Below are 16,514 nucleotides of genomic sequence, written 5' to 3' on the forward strand. Positions count from 1 at the left end.
ATTCCGACACTAAAATTACTCTCCTCATATTGGTTTGCAGGAATTACAGGGTACGTACAAGAACTGGGAACTAGCACTGATTTAAGGTGAATGAATACACAAAAGCTGAGCTGCTCAAGAACTTATTCAAGGAATTTGATAGCTATCAATGTGAACTAAAGGAATCTCTTTGATACTACTTCCGGGACTAGAAGAAGTGCAGCATTTCATTTGTATCTCCACATTGTACTTATAGCTGCATATTCCTGCAAAAGGATGGGTTAGAAAGTAATTCAAAACTCGATACAATAAATGCAGAAATGAAAATAATTTTGATTTGGATCAACAAAGATTTGGGTGTTAACAAGAATCGATCATCCTTTCAGAGGGACAGACTTAAGAGTATCCTCTACTTGGAGCAACTCATCATCAGTTTACTTCTGAAAGACCTATTCACCTTGTTCAGTAATCTAGAGTCGAACAACATATTTTTGTCTTAAGCAATTTTGATCCACAGCTGGAAATGCATGAGCAGCAAGATTTTCATCCACATCGACCACCATTGACCAGACCAAAACAACTCTCTTTAAATCAATAAGGCGCTTTTGCTGCTTTGTAAAGTAACCTAAAACAATTCCAATGGCCTATTTTTTACACCGTTCTGCACAACTTGCTTTTATATATAGATCATCTGCTATGACTGAACTACGGTTTTAAGTTCTACAAAGTCGACCTATGTGAGTGATTCTCCATATATCTGTGTCAAATTGCGTCATTCACAGATATAGCTAATGACCAGTCAAGCACAAACGAGAGAAACACAACAAATAGGAGAGAACTGAAACTTACCTTAAAGCTGACGCATTCTGATTGGTTTTCTGCAAAATAGGAATTTATTAAACACAATCTTATTCAAAAAAAAAAAAAAATCTTCAAGTGTTTACTACTCTATAGTAAAGGGCTGACTATAGTTCATATAAGTCCAATAATATATATCATTCTAAATTCTATTAAGATATTAGCAAATAACACCAGGCTATTGTCTGCTACTAATGCATATTTATTCAAAGGACTCGTGCTCAAGGCAAGAGTTGGGAAGCCCTATATTCCTTGTATTGTTTTTATGGACCATTTTTGACGTTTGTTTCACAATAAGTCATTGGGTAAAATACTTACATGAATTTTAAAGATTGTTATAAGACATGTCTACCCAATTCAGTTAAAACCCCTGCCAATATGCATATCAGTTGTTAGATCATACATAGAAGAGATATAATGCATCAATCTTATTCACTCTCATCCATGTGCACTTCAGTCATCGAAATCTAATCAACTAACTATTCTCACTAGAGTTCTCATTAAATGCCACAATACATTGTTGCTCACAAACATACACGTGCATGATAAATGTGAGTGTGTGTGTGTGTTAGACAATTGTCTTATACTCTTATGGATGAGATAATCTGTATTAGTTAAGGCCAAAACTCTTTTGCGTGAATATTTGAATTTTGAACACAAGAAATACCCTCTGTAGAATGGCAAAATGACAGAAGAGTTGTTCATGAAGTATATAGATCCTGTAGTTTTAATGGAAAGATAAAAACTTCTTCTAAAGTCTCTCTGTGTGAGTGAAAATGCTACTTATTATAAAGCTGTAACTACCTGTGGTTCTTTCTGCAACTTCCACAATATAGTATCCAAGTCTTTGTGCATTCGTATGCTATCTGAAGGAACATTCTTTAACAAGTATTGTAAAGCTGAGACAACTTGTTCCTGAACACAAACACAAAGATTGAGGTCCATCAGTTCTAGCTGTTGTCTGCAAGTAATTAATTAATTGACATAACAGAAGAAAGAAAGTTTGGATGGTGTTCAAAGTTCACGCAAGAAATAAGACAAGAAGCATGATAAGGATTAATGTATGAAGGTAAAAATAACAAAGAAATACATAATGAATCAGGCAGTTCAGAGTATAAATTAGGGACAGATAAAGAAAACAGATAAGAATCTTGAGCTTTACTGTTTTAGTGGTCCATTTTTGCAATAAATAAACCTGAATTGGAGTTAGATGACAAAGAAATGTCCACAAAACCAACATTTCCATGTTTGGCTCCTGATATGAACAGAAAGGGCATAATACCCGCAATGATACTCTGAATGTTCAAAACTATAAGGACTTGAATACTTGAGGTAATCGATAGACTAGCTCTCTGGACCTTTACCATCATTCCAAAAATAATAAGGAGAAAGTAATAGAACAAGAGAGGTATTGCCCTATCGGGTAAAAATGAGTAATTTCAGGGTTTAAGGTCCTCAAAAAAAAAAAAAAAAGACCAGCATCAGCTGGAAAAAAATAACGTTAACCAGTGGCATATTACACAAGATTGTATTTTTGGACAACTGGAAATACAAGAACATTTCTGGCTTAACAAGGCAACTTTTGAGAAGCAAAATTTATATTGTACCATTCTGGCATTGACAACAATTCACTTGAAAATGCTTAAACTAGTGAGTTTGACGTTAGGTAGAGAACCTATATTTTGTTAATGAAATTACATGGTTTTAAGTGATCATATCTACTGCACAACCAATTTGCTGTGAGAACTGTAAATAAGAATAATAAGCAATCTAGTCATTATCTGATGATGAAATACTTGATATGTACTCTTAAACGATTTTGCAATATACATTTGTTCATTCCTAAGAACTACATAGCTTGTCAGCTGAAAAAGACCTAGTTCAGAGATTCTCCAAGTCTGCACATAGAAGGATGTATCTAAAAATTAGAAAACATAAACAGAGTACTGGATGTGTTTCAAGAATGTGATTTAGATAAGGAAAGGTGATCTTTGACAATAAAATTGAGTAGGGAGTCATTTATAACAAAGATGAGACATGACCATGCCGACTGGCTTGAAGGCATGTATGATCAAACATAAGATGACCAAATACTAACTAGCATAAACCACACAAAATTCATGAATCATTACCAATCACAATTTTATACCTTGACTGTTGGGTTCCGGTGTTGGTCAAGTGCAGCGTCCAGTGCATAGACAATCTTCAAATGATAGAGTATTTGCATTGCCTGGACCAGATTTGTAGGCTGTTGCATAAAATTAAAAGCTGCCCAACAAACTCGAGGATGAGGATCTTTGAATGACTTCAAAATAATGGCAGTAACTTGGTCCAAACAGTCTTTCCTCATAACCTGCAGTAATAGAATGCATTGAGAGATATGAAAGATTTAAGGACCACATCCCAAGTTATCAACAAAAAATTGTAAAACTACAAATGGCTCACGCTGTCAGGCGATAACCTAGGTTTCTCATTAACCAACCTTAAACCCAACATTCTCAGGCCAGATATGCAAATAGGATTACGAGGTGTGATTTTCCTTTGTCTTTTACTGATACACACAATGTCATTTTACCGAACCATATCAAAAGGAAACAAGTTGTACTTTACTGGTGGGTAACTCAGGCAAACAAAATAAGGTTTTGCTCAATCATAATGCTTAGAAAGTGTGCAATAAAGTAGTATATCAGATTATATTTCTGTGTATAAAGTCTAAACTTGAATCAAGCACTAGTACCATTTCATCTGAGCACTCTTCGGCAATCACTGCTAGCAAAGAAATCCCTGCATGACGTTTCTTCCACTCGGTAGCCTCCATGTGCCCTAAGAACAATTCAAAACATATAGGAAGTATTCTTTTTTCACCTAAGGCCGTTGAAAGTTTTCTCAGGAACAAAATTCCAGATTTGTATACATCCATCTTTCCATCATTCTCACCCTGCTCGCTTTCCGTGTTGTACCATGCATTGTCCTCCTTTATAGCCTAACCATTGTTTCATGAGGTAGCTCTCTCATCATAGGTGCCAAATCCGTGGCTTCTGCCATTGCGAGCAAGAACTTGTCAACAAACAGTTTCGTTTCATCTGTCACTTTTTTACACTCTAGCACATTAAGCATGTCAAGTACTAGATGGTTAAGGTATGGCTTCAACATCTGAGGCTCATCCATGACCAGCATTATTAACTCATTGACAGCCCCACGAGCATATTCTTCTTTCAAGTGACTCAACAAGTTAAACAGTCCCACCATCATTGCTCTCAAAAGGTCATTAAACCAGTTCCGCCCCTTTGAACTCGTAAACAAACCTATCAAACTAACCACAGCACCAAATGCAGTAACCTGAATATCAGCATTGGAGGAACTCAAGGCTTGTAATATTGCCGAGTGTAAAGGTTCAAGGCTAGGAACCAAAGCTTCACAAACAACCGGACGGAACCCTTTTGGCAAATAAGCCAACACCCATAATGCACATTGTTGCAACTTTTCATAATCCGATTGAATAGAGTTCAACAGAAACTCCATCAGCTCTGGCCACTCATTGCCAGCCTTGGAAATCTCAGAGCCCATTTCAGACACAATGCCACAAAGTAGTCTCAAAGTGGGCATTGAAACTTCCTCTTGAAGACAAACAAGGAAGTGGGATTTCATGTAATTTTGAGCAATTAGAGACAAGTTAGGCCAAAGGTCACAGATTTTGAGATAACGAAGCACAAGCGCAGACCTGGACCTAGTGTCAGAGACAGGGCTACATCTAATAACAAAAAGAGTTTTATGAAGAGCAAATGTGGGAAGTGCTTTTTGCAACAATGTAAAAAGGTGTAAGCTTGGGACCTTTGGGGTTCTTGGGAGCCAAACACGTGAGAAAAGAGTGTTTCCAATGGCTCAACATCGTTGGAGCTCAGAATTCCGTAGGCTTGTGTTTGCAATTCCTGAGGAAACTCCGACTCCATCATAAGTAGTCTTGTAGGTCTTGAAGAATCAGAACTCTCATGTGGGTTTCTAAGGGCTTAAGTGTGACTGTAACATGATTCCATCAATAAACAAAATGAGTGAATTGGGTGAGAAAGACTGAAACTTTTTAGGGCTGACGGCCTAATGAGGGATCGTAGTTTGTATAAGAAACCAGCTTGCAAGACAAAAACAAAAACAATTCCAAATCCAACTGGTTAGGGTCTTGAGACAGCGCCCACTTTCTTCATCATTTTCTTCTCGCTGTAAAATCCCGTAAGGATAACCCCAATCCCAAATTGTTTCTCTCTTCTTTTTTCGTACATTAATTCGATCCAAGATGTAATCTTTTTCGCATGGGTGGCTCTCGGACGTTTCAGAACAGAGGCTGAAGCATAATTCTGGAACACCCAAGACATGAGTTTTATTTAGACTTACTGAATCAGATTATGAGTTTTATTTAGACTTACTGTTGTAAATATAATTATTTATATGGTTGTCCACGTAAATACTCATTAGTTATGCACTTTGATGTAAACCCTACCTCTATATAAAATAGGCTAATGAGACTGAATGAGAATACTTCTACTTCCTCCCTACTATTCTCTCTACTTTATAACACGTTATCTGCACGCTCTGCTATTATTTTTTGAAAACTCTATGATGATCTACGAGTTTATGGTGCAACGTTGTTGCTATTAACTATAACTTATGATCTATGAGTTTATTCATGATCTATGTCATTTATGCATATCAGTTTATTTCTTAAGGTGCCATCGATTCCTGCCTTATTTCATGAGTTTATTTCATGATCTATGATCTATGCTTTAATCTTATATATAATCATTACGGTGCCATCGATTCCTGCTTTATATACTGATATAAATATGTTCTTTTCTCATATATGAGTATAATTTGGTTGATCACGCAAATAGAATCATACCCATTTTCATTTTCCTTTTTGACAATCTCAATTTTTTTTGTCAATAATCATGCCTCTCTCCTTTATTTTTGGTTTTGCAACCAAAACCCAACGTATTATCCCATAAGGTGAAATAGAGGCATTAGTTTTTACTTGTCTATTTAATAGCATTTTCTGGGGTTTTTTGTCAGTATACACTCATAAGATTTTTTGTGTTTCCCTCAATTATCGTTAGGCATCAATCCTAATTCGTCATATATTTCATGATTACAAGTATTAGTATATGCCTTATGTTGTCATCTGCACATGTATTTATGAATTGATTAATATGAGAAGCAATCTTGACGTGATGAGAGTGATGACCACTATCTATGTTGATTCAATTTATGGCAGGATCAGTAACTCCCAAAGGCGGATCAATATTTTTTTGATATCCAGGTTATACAACCCTACGATTATGTGCATAAGTATGCTCAAACGGTAAGGACGTATGATATGATTTTATTGCTCATAGACCGATTTCAATGACCATTGTAAATTCAATGCGATCAAAATATTTTCTTTATATGATTACACGAGGGCCTGAAGTTCCTCAAAGATTGTGTAGTGGAAAAATTGCGATATGAAGTCTCATAAATTTATACAATTACGAGGGCCAGAAAATCCTTAGAGTTATATAATTGGGTATATGAACTCACATATTTTTAATCCCCAATAATTATAAGAGGGCCGGAAGTTCCTCAAATTATTTTAGTATTGGGGTTCCCTCCTCCGTACGACAATGTGAATTTGAAGTTCAATTTTGAACACTTGGTTAAAGCTAGAAGCTACGTACGTTCTCCACAAGATAAAATTATGTACTTGTGTGATTAGAGGAGAGAAAAAGATGATCATTTTGTGAAGTTAAGCAGACTAGAAGTTCTGTGTAATTTCTTCATTAATGGAACCAGAAGTTTCCACAGTTAATTTTATTGCATGGTTTATCTATTTATTTTTCTTCCCTGCAATTTTCCTATTTTGTTATGTACTTTCGTTACAGTACTTATCTTTATTTTTTTTTTTTGTTACTCATACAGACCAGCAGTCCTATACCTCGAACATATGAATTTTGAATGTAATATTTTTGAACCAGAAGTTCAAAATTTCATAGCAGAACCTGAAGTTCTAACAGTAAAGCTCAAACCCGAAGCTTTGAGTACAAAATATAAATTACTTAAAAGTGAACTTGAAGATTCACTTTAGTCACCTCGAGCCTGAAGTTTCGAGCACCAAATTTATTTGAACCCGAAGTTCAAATTACAAAATCTTAGAACTTGCAGTTCATAGAAAAAAATTCGAGCCTGAAGCTTCGATTACACATATAATTCATTCATAGTTTATTTGACTTTATGTCAACTCGAACTAGAAGTTTCGAGTAAATTTTCATATGTCGACTGATACATTCTTCTTATGCCTGCTTAAAGCATTCCACCTTAGAACCTGAAGTTCTAATTGTGCAGACTCGAGCCATAAGTCTCGAGTGAATATATTGACTATTTATCATAAAGTTTTAATCTGGGTCAACCTCAAACCTGAAGCTTTGAGGGGATTATTTTGACACCAAATTTAAAAGTTAGCAGATATTTAACCGTTGGTTTATGACGAATGAGTATGAGTATACCCCAAATTTGTGATCGTAAATTTTTGTAATTAAAAGAGATCAGAACCTGTAGTTCCTTGATCCTTAATTACATGTGGACTTGAAGTTCCTCAATGATCATACTGACTAGATGAGCACCTGAAGTTTCTCACTTATAAGTTATGGTCATGAAGCTTAAACTTGACATTTTGAATATATCATTTTGGCCAGAAGTTCAAAATGCATTTGATGTTAATCTACATCAAACAATAATGTAATAATTGAACGTCATGTTTTAACTGTAGAACATGGACCAGGAGCTTCGTGTATATCCTATGAGATCCACCGTTCAATTCTTACAAATTTGTTTTGTGTCATCTTCAAACTTATGTTTTGAGTGACTTTCAAGCAATGCAATTTTATCCATGGTGTCCATAGAACATTATTAAGGCTTATGCTTATAAGACTAATATAACAACATCTCAGATCTTACATATCTGATTGATAGCTCCAGAAGAGCACACATTATTGTCCCTTTGCATTCTGTGCCTCCAATATTACTAGAGATGTATAATCTCCCTGTCTCATAGATATCATTGTATAGTAAGAAAGCCGATTGACATGGCTATACCATGAAATGCCACCAGAAGTGGATCATGGCAAGAGAAAAATCAGGAGTCAATGTAAATATTGTCCTAACATCCACATATGTGAGGAAATTGTAAATTAGGTGTGTGTCGCCTATGGTACAGTATATGGTGGATGGTTATCAAGCCACTTTCGAAAGGGCACTGGTCAAATTAAATTGCATTGACAAGTAAGAACATTGAAATCATCACACATCCCTGATGTCTCACTACTAGGATAAAGTTCATAGACATCAGTTCACAACTGATGTTAAAAAAAAAAATCCGATGTCTTAGTGGGTGATGTTAAAGATCGCCAAAACTAAGACATCGGTTGTGAACCGATGTCAAGTATGTGACCAGACATCGGTTTCAGGTTCAGAACCGATGTAAAAACGTTAATGTGATCACCATTTTGGTGTGTTTAGCTATTGTCAAACCTTCATATTTTGGCATTAGATGCTTAATGAAATATAGCTCTAACAACACAATTATCCATTTTAACATCATTTCTGATTTAGAAACGATGTCTAATAATATTTTACACATCGGTTCCCATTATTTTTTGCTTGTGGTTCATAAGCTTTTCGTGTGTTTGGTACATAATATTTCACTAGATATTCAATCTACATTCTGTAGTATAGTTTTAACTGATGTCCATATTTATGCTAGACATCGGTTTTGTATATATATCGATGTCCCTAGTTATTTTAGACATCGGTTTTTGTTTATATATCGATGTTTATAGTAATTCTAGACATCGGTTTTGTTTATATATCGATGTCCATAGTAATGCTAGACATCGATTTTTTTTTATATCTCGATGTCCATATGTATGTTACACATCGTTTTTGTTTATATATCGATGTCCATAGTAATGCTAGACATCAATTTTTGTTTATATATCGATGTCCATAGTCATCTAGACATCGGTTTTGTTTATATATCGATGTTTATAGTAATCCTAGACATCGGTTTTTGTTTATATCTCGATGTCCATATATATACTACACATCGGTTTTGTTTATATATCGCTGTGCATAGTAATGCTAGACATCGGTTTTTGTTTATATCTCGATGTCCATGTTTATATTAGACATTGTTTTTGTTTATATATCGATGTTCATAATAATGCTAGACATCGATTTTTGTTTCCAAACTGATGTATTTTCTGTTTCTGACATCAGTTCTTCATCAGTAACTGATGTTTTTTTCATTTCTTGACTGCTGTTATATATATATATATATCCCTTTTGCTGCTATATTTGGTACTAGAAAGCTAATCCACAAATAACATGAAATTCAAATGTACTTTAAATATTAGGGAATTGTATTAATTTCTATACACAATTAGAGCTTGAGGTAGTTTCAAAAGTTTTGCACAATAAACCCTAACATAATTTAAGGCTAGTGTAGAAGATACCACTACTGCAATAACTACATGCAGCATAATTTGTTCACAATTCATCCTGATATCACTCCATATATCTACTACAAAATGGTCAGCAAAATCTAGCCTTACTCAAAATCATATTGCTTGTCAAGATCTAGCTATAGCAAAGTCTGCAAGTAGTCAGCCGCTTCAATGCGCACCTCATCAAGTTGCTCTTGGGTATATGAGTTCCGACTCTTTGACGCCCACTAGAAATGTATAGCACAACATAAGTCATAATCATTGAAGCTATTTAAATTAAACTGCTTGTCAAACTATAATATATGCATTTACCTTGGTTGAAAATGAAAGAGTGTCATCATTTATAATATCTTTCATATATCGCATCACATAATAGCCACACTCAACTCCACCCGGTTGCTTAGGTACGCCCTATATATTAGGATTATTGAATTAGAAATGCATTATTGAATTTGATAATCAACCACACATATCATTACTTACCGGAAGAAATTTCACCTTGGGCACTTTGTTAACCCTACCCGTTTCAGCGTTGAAAGCTTTAACCGCACTGCACACCACCAAACTATGTCATTATCCAGCATATATATTGTTACTTGGTTAGAGAAAAATATAAATAAAAATTCAGAATAGTGCTTACTTTATCACTATGTTCTCCCATGATTGGTAATGGACTGGTTTAGGCAAAGGGTCCAACATGTAGATTTCATCCTCCCAAATAATTGTCAATATCCAATGTTCCCTACATGATTAATGTAGCCCACATGATGCAATCAACCAAGAAAATTATATATATATATATATATATATATATATGCAATTGAGCATCAAAAGGCATCATGATCAAATATAATACTCACCCCGGGTTATATGGCATAAAAAATATACGGTCAGTCTTCCCCTCTTTCAACCGGTCCACCAAGTATGGATGAAATCCTGGTCTTTCACATTTATATGTGGCTGCTAGATCAATAAAAGCGAATGTATCCAACTCATCCCTTTGACTAATAATTTCATGTAGGTGCCTGTGTCATAATAGTTGAATTAAATTTATGAAACTTGGCACATAAAAATAAAATTTATGATTGTATTAACAAGATGCTTACGCCATGTATGCTGCTATCACTCCTTGGCCAATCCACTTCATTTCTAAGAGATTAGTCACATTCTCAGTTAAGATGTAGAGTTCTTTTGGCACGTCAATGACTTCATCATCCAACACTGTGCTTATTGACTCATTAGTCTCTTCCATTATAGTTTTGGCATGTTTGTACAATAACTTGCAGCGCTTGGGCACAAAAGGGTGTAGCTCAGCTTTATCGAACAATGATTTCACAATAGGACACTTCTTCTTGTTGTTGTTCTATTAGACAGTAAATTATATCACATCATCATTTAGCATTCTCTACTATAATACTTAATCATAGTCGCAATATGAAACCAATTAATCATACATTATGCACCAAACTATAAGTCCATACCTTTGATGGATGTTTCCGAATAACAAGCTCCTCAGGCCAAGCTACGTGACTTCCAATAGCTTCACGAACCAATTCCATCTCACCTAATACAGGAAAAGGAAGTCGTGCGTCACCTTGAATATCACCATCCACCGATACCTTAAGACATCCCTCCTTCAATGGAACTCCATGTATTGTCATTGTCATATCCTCGTCATCGAATACGGTACCAAAAGCAACTATGTTGCTGATGGTATCCACTGCTAACTCACATGTGTTACCCTACAAAAAAGTACCAAATGCACAAAGTAGCAAAAAATAAATATATTATACACAATAACAAGAAGCATGATTATTAGGATTGAAAATTGGAATAATAGAGTTACCATATCAGTAGGGGGAGGAATAATCTTGCAGTCGTCCACATTTACTTTCACATTATCATTAAGATCAAATGAGTTCTTTTTTGCTGCATCATGGAAACTGCCTTTATCTGATATTTGTGTCAGCAGATTGTTTTCAAAAACAGCAACATTCATAGGAGGTGCATAGGGTGTCTTTTCTGAGAAACGTGCTTCTAATTCAGCAAGCCTTTTATTAAAGAGCTCTTCTGTCTTTGCTTGTTGTTCATAAAGCAATTTCTTTGTCTCTTGCAACTCCCTATCTCGTTCTCTATCACGGGCCAATAATTCTGCTTTAGTAATTGTGACCCTTCTCTGCTTCGGAAGATTAAAGTATGTGGTTAGATTGACAAAACCTCCAACACCCCTCACCCTACCCGGGTGTTCAGGAGTTTCTAGTGCCTGAGTCAATACATCATCACTTCTTGAAATGTCTAGCTCACCCTTACTCTTCTTCTCTAGCAATTCATCCTGATACGATCAATATCCATAACAAGTGTCACAAGCATCATAAGAAAAGCAATGCTCAGTTACCGGCCATGAACACGAATGAAATAGCTATATAGATTCAAAACTTTCAGTTTCTATGCTACTTACAATTTTTGATGCTATTGGTGTCACCTCCTCATCTATCTTCCCATTTTTAGGTACACGAGCTTTCTTCCATAACACTGCATGATCAATTACCTTTCCTTCAGGCCAAGTCTCTCTCTGTGCATACCAGAAAAGTAGTAGTAAATGCAATGTACAATTGAAACATGACAAATTTCATTTATTTGCAAAAAATCAGAGACAAGAACGGATTATAACTTACCAATTCCTCCTCTAGTCCAATATAACCCTTTCTTGATAATTTGTGATGATATTTTCTCTTCTTCACTCGCTGACTTTGTTCATGATGAAGTTTCTACATAAAAACAAAGACTATTAATCATTATACCATAAAGTAAGCTTCTATTACAGTCAACTACTTGAAATCAGAAAAGTAACTCCAATATATAATGTACAAATGAGAGCCTTATACATATAAACTCATCATACCAGCCATTGTTCTGTACTCCTCTGTTTTACAAATTCTCTCCATGGCAATAACCCAACGAATTCATACCCCTTCGGAGGCTTTCTCAATTTCTTCCTCTTTCCCAAGTAAGGCAGCACATGTTTATTTGTTAAGTCAGTCTTAAACTGTCTCCATTTAGTCCCAGCAGATGCCAACACCATTTTCTTACTTTCAGGGGCCACTTTGAATGTATCCTATGCATAAACAAATGAGTTTCATTAGATGAAAGATTAAAATAATAATGTACTTAAGCTGTTCAGTAATTGCACAGGAAAATATTAATACAAATCTAGTAATAGTTGTCTGAGTTAAGCTGTTCAATAATGTACTTAAGCTGGTCTTAATTTTGCAACCCCAAATGGGTTTGTGCTTAAAGCATCAAATTCCATTTGATTGAATATTTCATTCCCTTCCCTTGTATTTCTCTGTAAACATATCACGTATATTGATTTTAAGACAAAGGAAAAGATTAAAGAATTCATTTCCCAAATCAGAAGATCTACTGAGAGACAAAACCCAGCTGCTATTATCTACAGTAATGTTATGGGACTCATTAAAGAAAAGGAAGAAGTCAAGAAACTGCTTTCATAGTAAGAGAGTAACCATATCTTGCAAGTAATAAGTCACATAACCGAAAAACCAACCCAATTTTGAAACCGAATAAATAAAAATAGACAGAAAAAGATTTTCAACAAGAAAGCACCAAAATTGACATGAAAGCAAGAAATTTTCATCTTTGTTTCACTAAATGAACATGTACCAGTCCAAAAACTAATATGTGTCACAAAATATGTTATATCTTTCATATATCAAAGGAAAAAACAAAACATTACCTGAACGTCGATCCAAAGTTTGTCTTTCTCATCACGGTCGACTTCGGGCCAGCTTTCTATGTTAATGGACACCATTTTCTGCACTAGCATTCCTATGTATGACTGTAGAGTGGGCCGTTATCGTCCACTTGGATTACCAGTGTCATTGTACGCCACTTTAAATAAAGGATAGCATGTAATGTCGCAACTTACATACTGAGAAGTACAGCGTGAGACAGAGCTTCTCCATTGGGGTATACCTTGTCTCGCAATCTATTAGTGTCCTGCTGAGGTAAAAGATAGCATGCTCCATGATACACCAAAAACAAGCGCTCAACTTAACCCTGCAAGATGTAGTCGTTAGCAATATAGAGTAAGCAGGGATCGTTCAAGCCGGGGATTGAGGGTAACTAATTAATCACAAAGAAAAATAAAAATAAAGTAATCTAAACTAATCAAAGATCACAAATCAAGCAACTAAAGAAACTAACTAAAAGAAAAGAAAACAAACGTAGAATAGGGAGAAGGAGAGTAGGAGAAACGAAAAAGAAAAAAAATAAAATAAATGTTTTGGGGGTTTTCTAGGTTTTATGAAAATAAGAGGAAAATAAAGAAAGCAATTTCGATTTTAAGTTTGAGAGAAATAAGATGGAGAAGACGTTAGAGACGCGGAAATCCACCACCAATTACTTTCGAACAATGTTAAGTTAACCTAGTTTCAATTACTAAGGTGTGAACAGAAATCAACCAAGAAACAAGTCGGAGCATATCATGTCCCTTATTAATGTTTCCCTAAATACTTAGTCTACGTGAACGCACAATAGCTAAGCCTATCAAACATGCAATCAAGGTATAGAACGCTATCCTATCAACAACACATATAGTGTCAACATATTTGAAGCATTAAGATCTCATGAAAACGATTGATTATAGAGTTGCAGTCTAGTGTGGAACGCCTACCTAGCATGCTCTTCTAGTTGTTTAAAACATCAACTTTTGTTCAAAGCCTTGCATACTTGTGGATTAGAAAACAAGACGATTAGGTGAATTATTTTCTAAACCTAGCTCCAATTACATGCATAAATCCTATGTTGGCCACCATAAAACAAACACATGTAAAAGTTTTCAATCAATCAGAGATAAACAACCAATCCACACCACAGATCAAGAAACTAAGTTTAAACAAACATATGTTCTACATAATTAGGGCTTCAAACCTCGCCCCTAACAAAAATTAACTAGTCACACATCGTCTTAAATTCAACAAATAAAAACATGAGTATTCGATTACAAGAGGATAAAAACCGTAAAGAGCAGAGTATGAGAGCCACGAATTCACTTTTAGGCAGCCCTAGATGCAGGCAATCCTTCAAGATAGGGCACGGCAGGAGCTTGATGGAGATGGATGGTGATGTGCACGATTTTCCTTCTTGAAGACTTGGGAATTTTAGACTTTGTGTGCTAGGGTTTGGGAGCAGAAGATGGCACTGTAGGATGGTGAATTTCAACGTGTTCAGAACCTCTATATATATAAAATACACAGCCCAAGTTTCCTTTTCCAATTCCGCTTGAAAGCCTCTCCTAGTTGCTTGAGGATTACTCTACTTGGTGCATAATTAAATGATTTTTCAAGCCTTAATAATCTTCCTAAAATCTTGAGGAATCATTCTAGGACTCTCCTTCATATTTACAGCATCAATAACCATCCAAAAATGCACCCAAAATTCGTCCACAAAAGATTTCTGCCAAACAGTCCTGTTTCGACTAGGATTCGATTTCTGACTCTGAAGCTTCCTTCTTGGACAAGGAACGACTTCTTCTTGACAAGTTTCTGGATGGTTCTTGACTCCCACGTGCTCTATGACATCATATCATCTATAATGATCAATAAAACTCTGGAAAAACTCCAAGAAAATAGCCGGAAAAGATCTCCCAAAAAGCTTCGTGAAAAGCTGACAGTTTCTGCTTTATCGGGAAGCCTAGTTCGACTTTGATTTCCTACTGTCTCGTTGGTGATTTTGAACTGTTCTTTGGCTGTATTTGAAGTATAACATCAGGTCTTCAAGGATCGCTGGCCCTTTCTTCAAAGGTGCATCTGGAAGAATGCAAGAATGTCTCCTCAAAATCGTTCCCAGAAAGCTGATTCTGAAACTGCAGTTTCTGCTTTGCAGCAACTGTTTTGCACAATGAATTCCGTGGACTTCCCTTGTAATTTCTGGCCAAATGGTTGATCAAACTTGGTCCTCTGCATCAGTACTTCATTATCCATGGATCCATTGCTCCCTTTAAGCTCTTATTTCTCTTGAATCACTTCACGAACTACCTAAAAAGAAAACAAAGTTAAAACTGACTTTTTAAAGGAATTAACTAAGAAAAGTGTAAGGGATTTCACACTATATTCGTTGGATTTATGCTCCTATCACTCCACACCAGCCTCATCGTCTTGAGCCAGTAAGTTGCCAATCATGGAAGCCTCCGTGGCCAAAATATACAGTTTCAGGGGAAATCCTGGCCTAGGAGGAACAAGTATCGGCGGAATAGCTAAATAGGCCTTGATTTTATCAAAAGCCTCTTAATGCTTAGGCTCTCCCATAAAAACTTGGAATGTCCTAGCAATTTTAACAGTGGAGAAAAGGGCTGGGTCTTACCGGCAGAGTTAGAGATGAATCGCTGCAGAAAGTTGATCTTTCCCAATAATCGCTGTAATTCTTTCTTCGTTCGTGGGGGAGATGCGTTGATCACCGCGTTTGCTTTATCCTCAGGTACTTCAATGCCTCTTTGATGGACTATAAATCCCAAGAAGTCGCCTGCCTGAACTCCAAAAACACACTTGGCTGGGTTCATCTTTAGCTTGTGCAATAGCATGCGCTCGAAAACCTTCCTGAGATCTGTGATGTGATCCCTTCGCCTCTTAGACTTGACGACCACATCGTCGATGTAAACCTCTAAGATTTTTCTGAGTATGTCATGAAAAATCAGGTTCATAGCTCGCTGAAATGTGGCTCCAACATTCTTTAAGCCAAAGGGCATAACCACATATTCAAAAACTCCAGCAAATCTTGGACACCGGAAAGCAGTCTTGTGTCTATCTTCTTCCGCGACTGGAATTTGGTGATACTCGGCGGTGCCATCCATAAAAGATAACAGTTCATGTCCGGCCACTGCGTCCACCAACATGTCCGCTATCGGCATGGGATAGACGTCTTTAGGGGTAGCTAGATTAAGGTCTCTATAATCTACGCAGACCCTCATCTTACAATTTTTCTTGAGAACATGCACTATATTGGATAGCCACTGGTTGTACTTGGCCACCCTAATAATACCTGACTTGTGCATCTTTTCAACCTCCTCTTTAACTAGTACTTGGGTCTCCGAGTTCATCCTTCGCGGTTCTTGTTTCACAGGCCTCTTGTCAG

General features: G+C 36.1%; 3 protein-coding genes across 5 annotated transcripts; all 3 read right to left on the reverse strand.

The window, feature by feature from the left end:
• Positions 1–9: 9 nt before the first annotated feature.
• On the reverse strand, positions 10–4,530 carry LOC121052522 (importin subunit beta-3-like). 3 transcript variants are annotated; one of them, XR_005809336.1, is made up of 6 exons: positions 3,575–4,530; positions 2,987–3,190; positions 1,642–1,752; positions 1,156–1,207; positions 829–857; positions 10–245 (listed from the first exon to the last, which is right to left on the reverse strand). XR_005809336.1 is itself a non-coding variant. In XM_040517736.1 (5 exons), the coding sequence occupies exons 1-5, from the start codon at positions 3,755–3,757 to the stop codon at positions 230–232; spliced, it is 543 nt and encodes a 180-aa protein (XP_040373670.1). In that variant the 5' UTR covers positions 3,758–4,530; the 3' UTR covers positions 10–229. The 3 variants fall into 3 exon arrangements, 2 of the variants coding, with proteins under 2 accessions (XP_040373670.1, XP_040373671.1); XM_040517736.1 differs by lacking the exon at positions 1,156–1,207; XM_040517737.1 differs by lacking the exons at positions 10–245; positions 829–857 and having other exon boundaries at positions 1,094–1,207.
• LOC112197168 lies at positions 3,814–4,787 on the reverse strand. The gene is made up of 2 exons (XM_024337746.1): positions 4,669–4,787; positions 3,814–4,588 (listed from the first exon to the last, which is right to left on the reverse strand). Exons 1-2 carry the CDS (start codon positions 4,785–4,787, stop codon positions 3,814–3,816), a joined length of 894 nt encoding a protein of 297 aa, XP_024193514.1.
• A 4,444-nt stretch (positions 4,788–9,231) lies between these two features.
• On the reverse strand, positions 9,232–12,462 carry LOC112200371. The gene is made up of 11 exons (XM_040519053.1): positions 12,268–12,462; positions 12,041–12,133; positions 11,824–11,937; positions 11,212–11,697; positions 10,847–11,107; positions 10,472–10,728; positions 10,226–10,390; positions 10,006–10,107; positions 9,849–9,915; positions 9,678–9,776; positions 9,232–9,592 (listed from the first exon to the last, which is right to left on the reverse strand). Exons 1-11 carry the CDS (start codon positions 12,445–12,447, stop codon positions 9,503–9,505), a joined length of 1,914 nt encoding a protein of 637 aa, XP_040374987.1. The 5' UTR covers positions 12,448–12,462; the 3' UTR covers positions 9,232–9,502.
• Positions 12,463–16,514: the final 4,052 nt, after the last annotated feature.

The sequence above is a fragment of the Rosa chinensis genome, chromosome 4 (assembly GCF_002994745.2).
Source record: "Rosa chinensis cultivar Old Blush chromosome 4, RchiOBHm-V2, whole genome shotgun sequence".
Classification (NCBI taxonomy): Eukaryota; Viridiplantae; Streptophyta; class Magnoliopsida; order Rosales; family Rosaceae; genus Rosa; species Rosa chinensis.

What these genes read in the sequence shown, in the direction of transcription:
- LOC112197168 (XM_024337746.1), bottom strand. Translation starts at nt 4,787, where the DNA reads ATGGAGTCGGAGTTTCCTCAGGAATTGCAAACACAAGCCTACGGAATT. An exon ending in GGCTCCCAAGAACCCCAAAG is followed by an intron (nt 4,589 to 4,668) that starts GTCCCAAGCTTA and finishes TTTTGTTATTAG; the next exon opens with ATGTAGCCCTGTCTCTGACA.
- LOC112200371 (XM_040519053.1), bottom strand. Translation starts at nt 12,447, where the DNA reads ATGGTGTTGGCATCTGCTGGGACTAAATGGAGACAGTTTAAGACTGAC. An exon ending in TTGGACTAGAGGAGGAATTG is followed by an intron (nt 11,938 to 12,040) that starts GTAAGTTATAAT and finishes TGGTATGCACAG; the next exon opens with AGAGAGACTTGGCCTGAAGG. An exon ending in TTTATGCCATATAACCCGGG is followed by an intron (nt 10,108 to 10,225) that starts GTGAGTATTATA and finishes TTAATCATGTAG; the next exon opens with GGAACATTGGATATTGACAA.
- LOC121052522 (XM_040517736.1), bottom strand. Translation starts at nt 3,757, where the DNA reads ATGGATGTATACAAATCTGGAATTTTGTTCCTGAGAAAACTTTCAACG. An exon ending in AAGAGTGCTCAGATGAAATG is followed by an intron (nt 3,191 to 3,574) that starts GTACTAGTGCTT and finishes CTATTACTGCAG; the next exon opens with GTTATGAGGAAAGACTGTTT. An exon ending in ACCGGAACCCAACAGTCAAG is followed by an intron (nt 1,753 to 2,986) that starts GTATAAAATTGT and finishes GTTTGTGTTCAG; the next exon opens with GAACAAGTTGTCTCAGCTTT.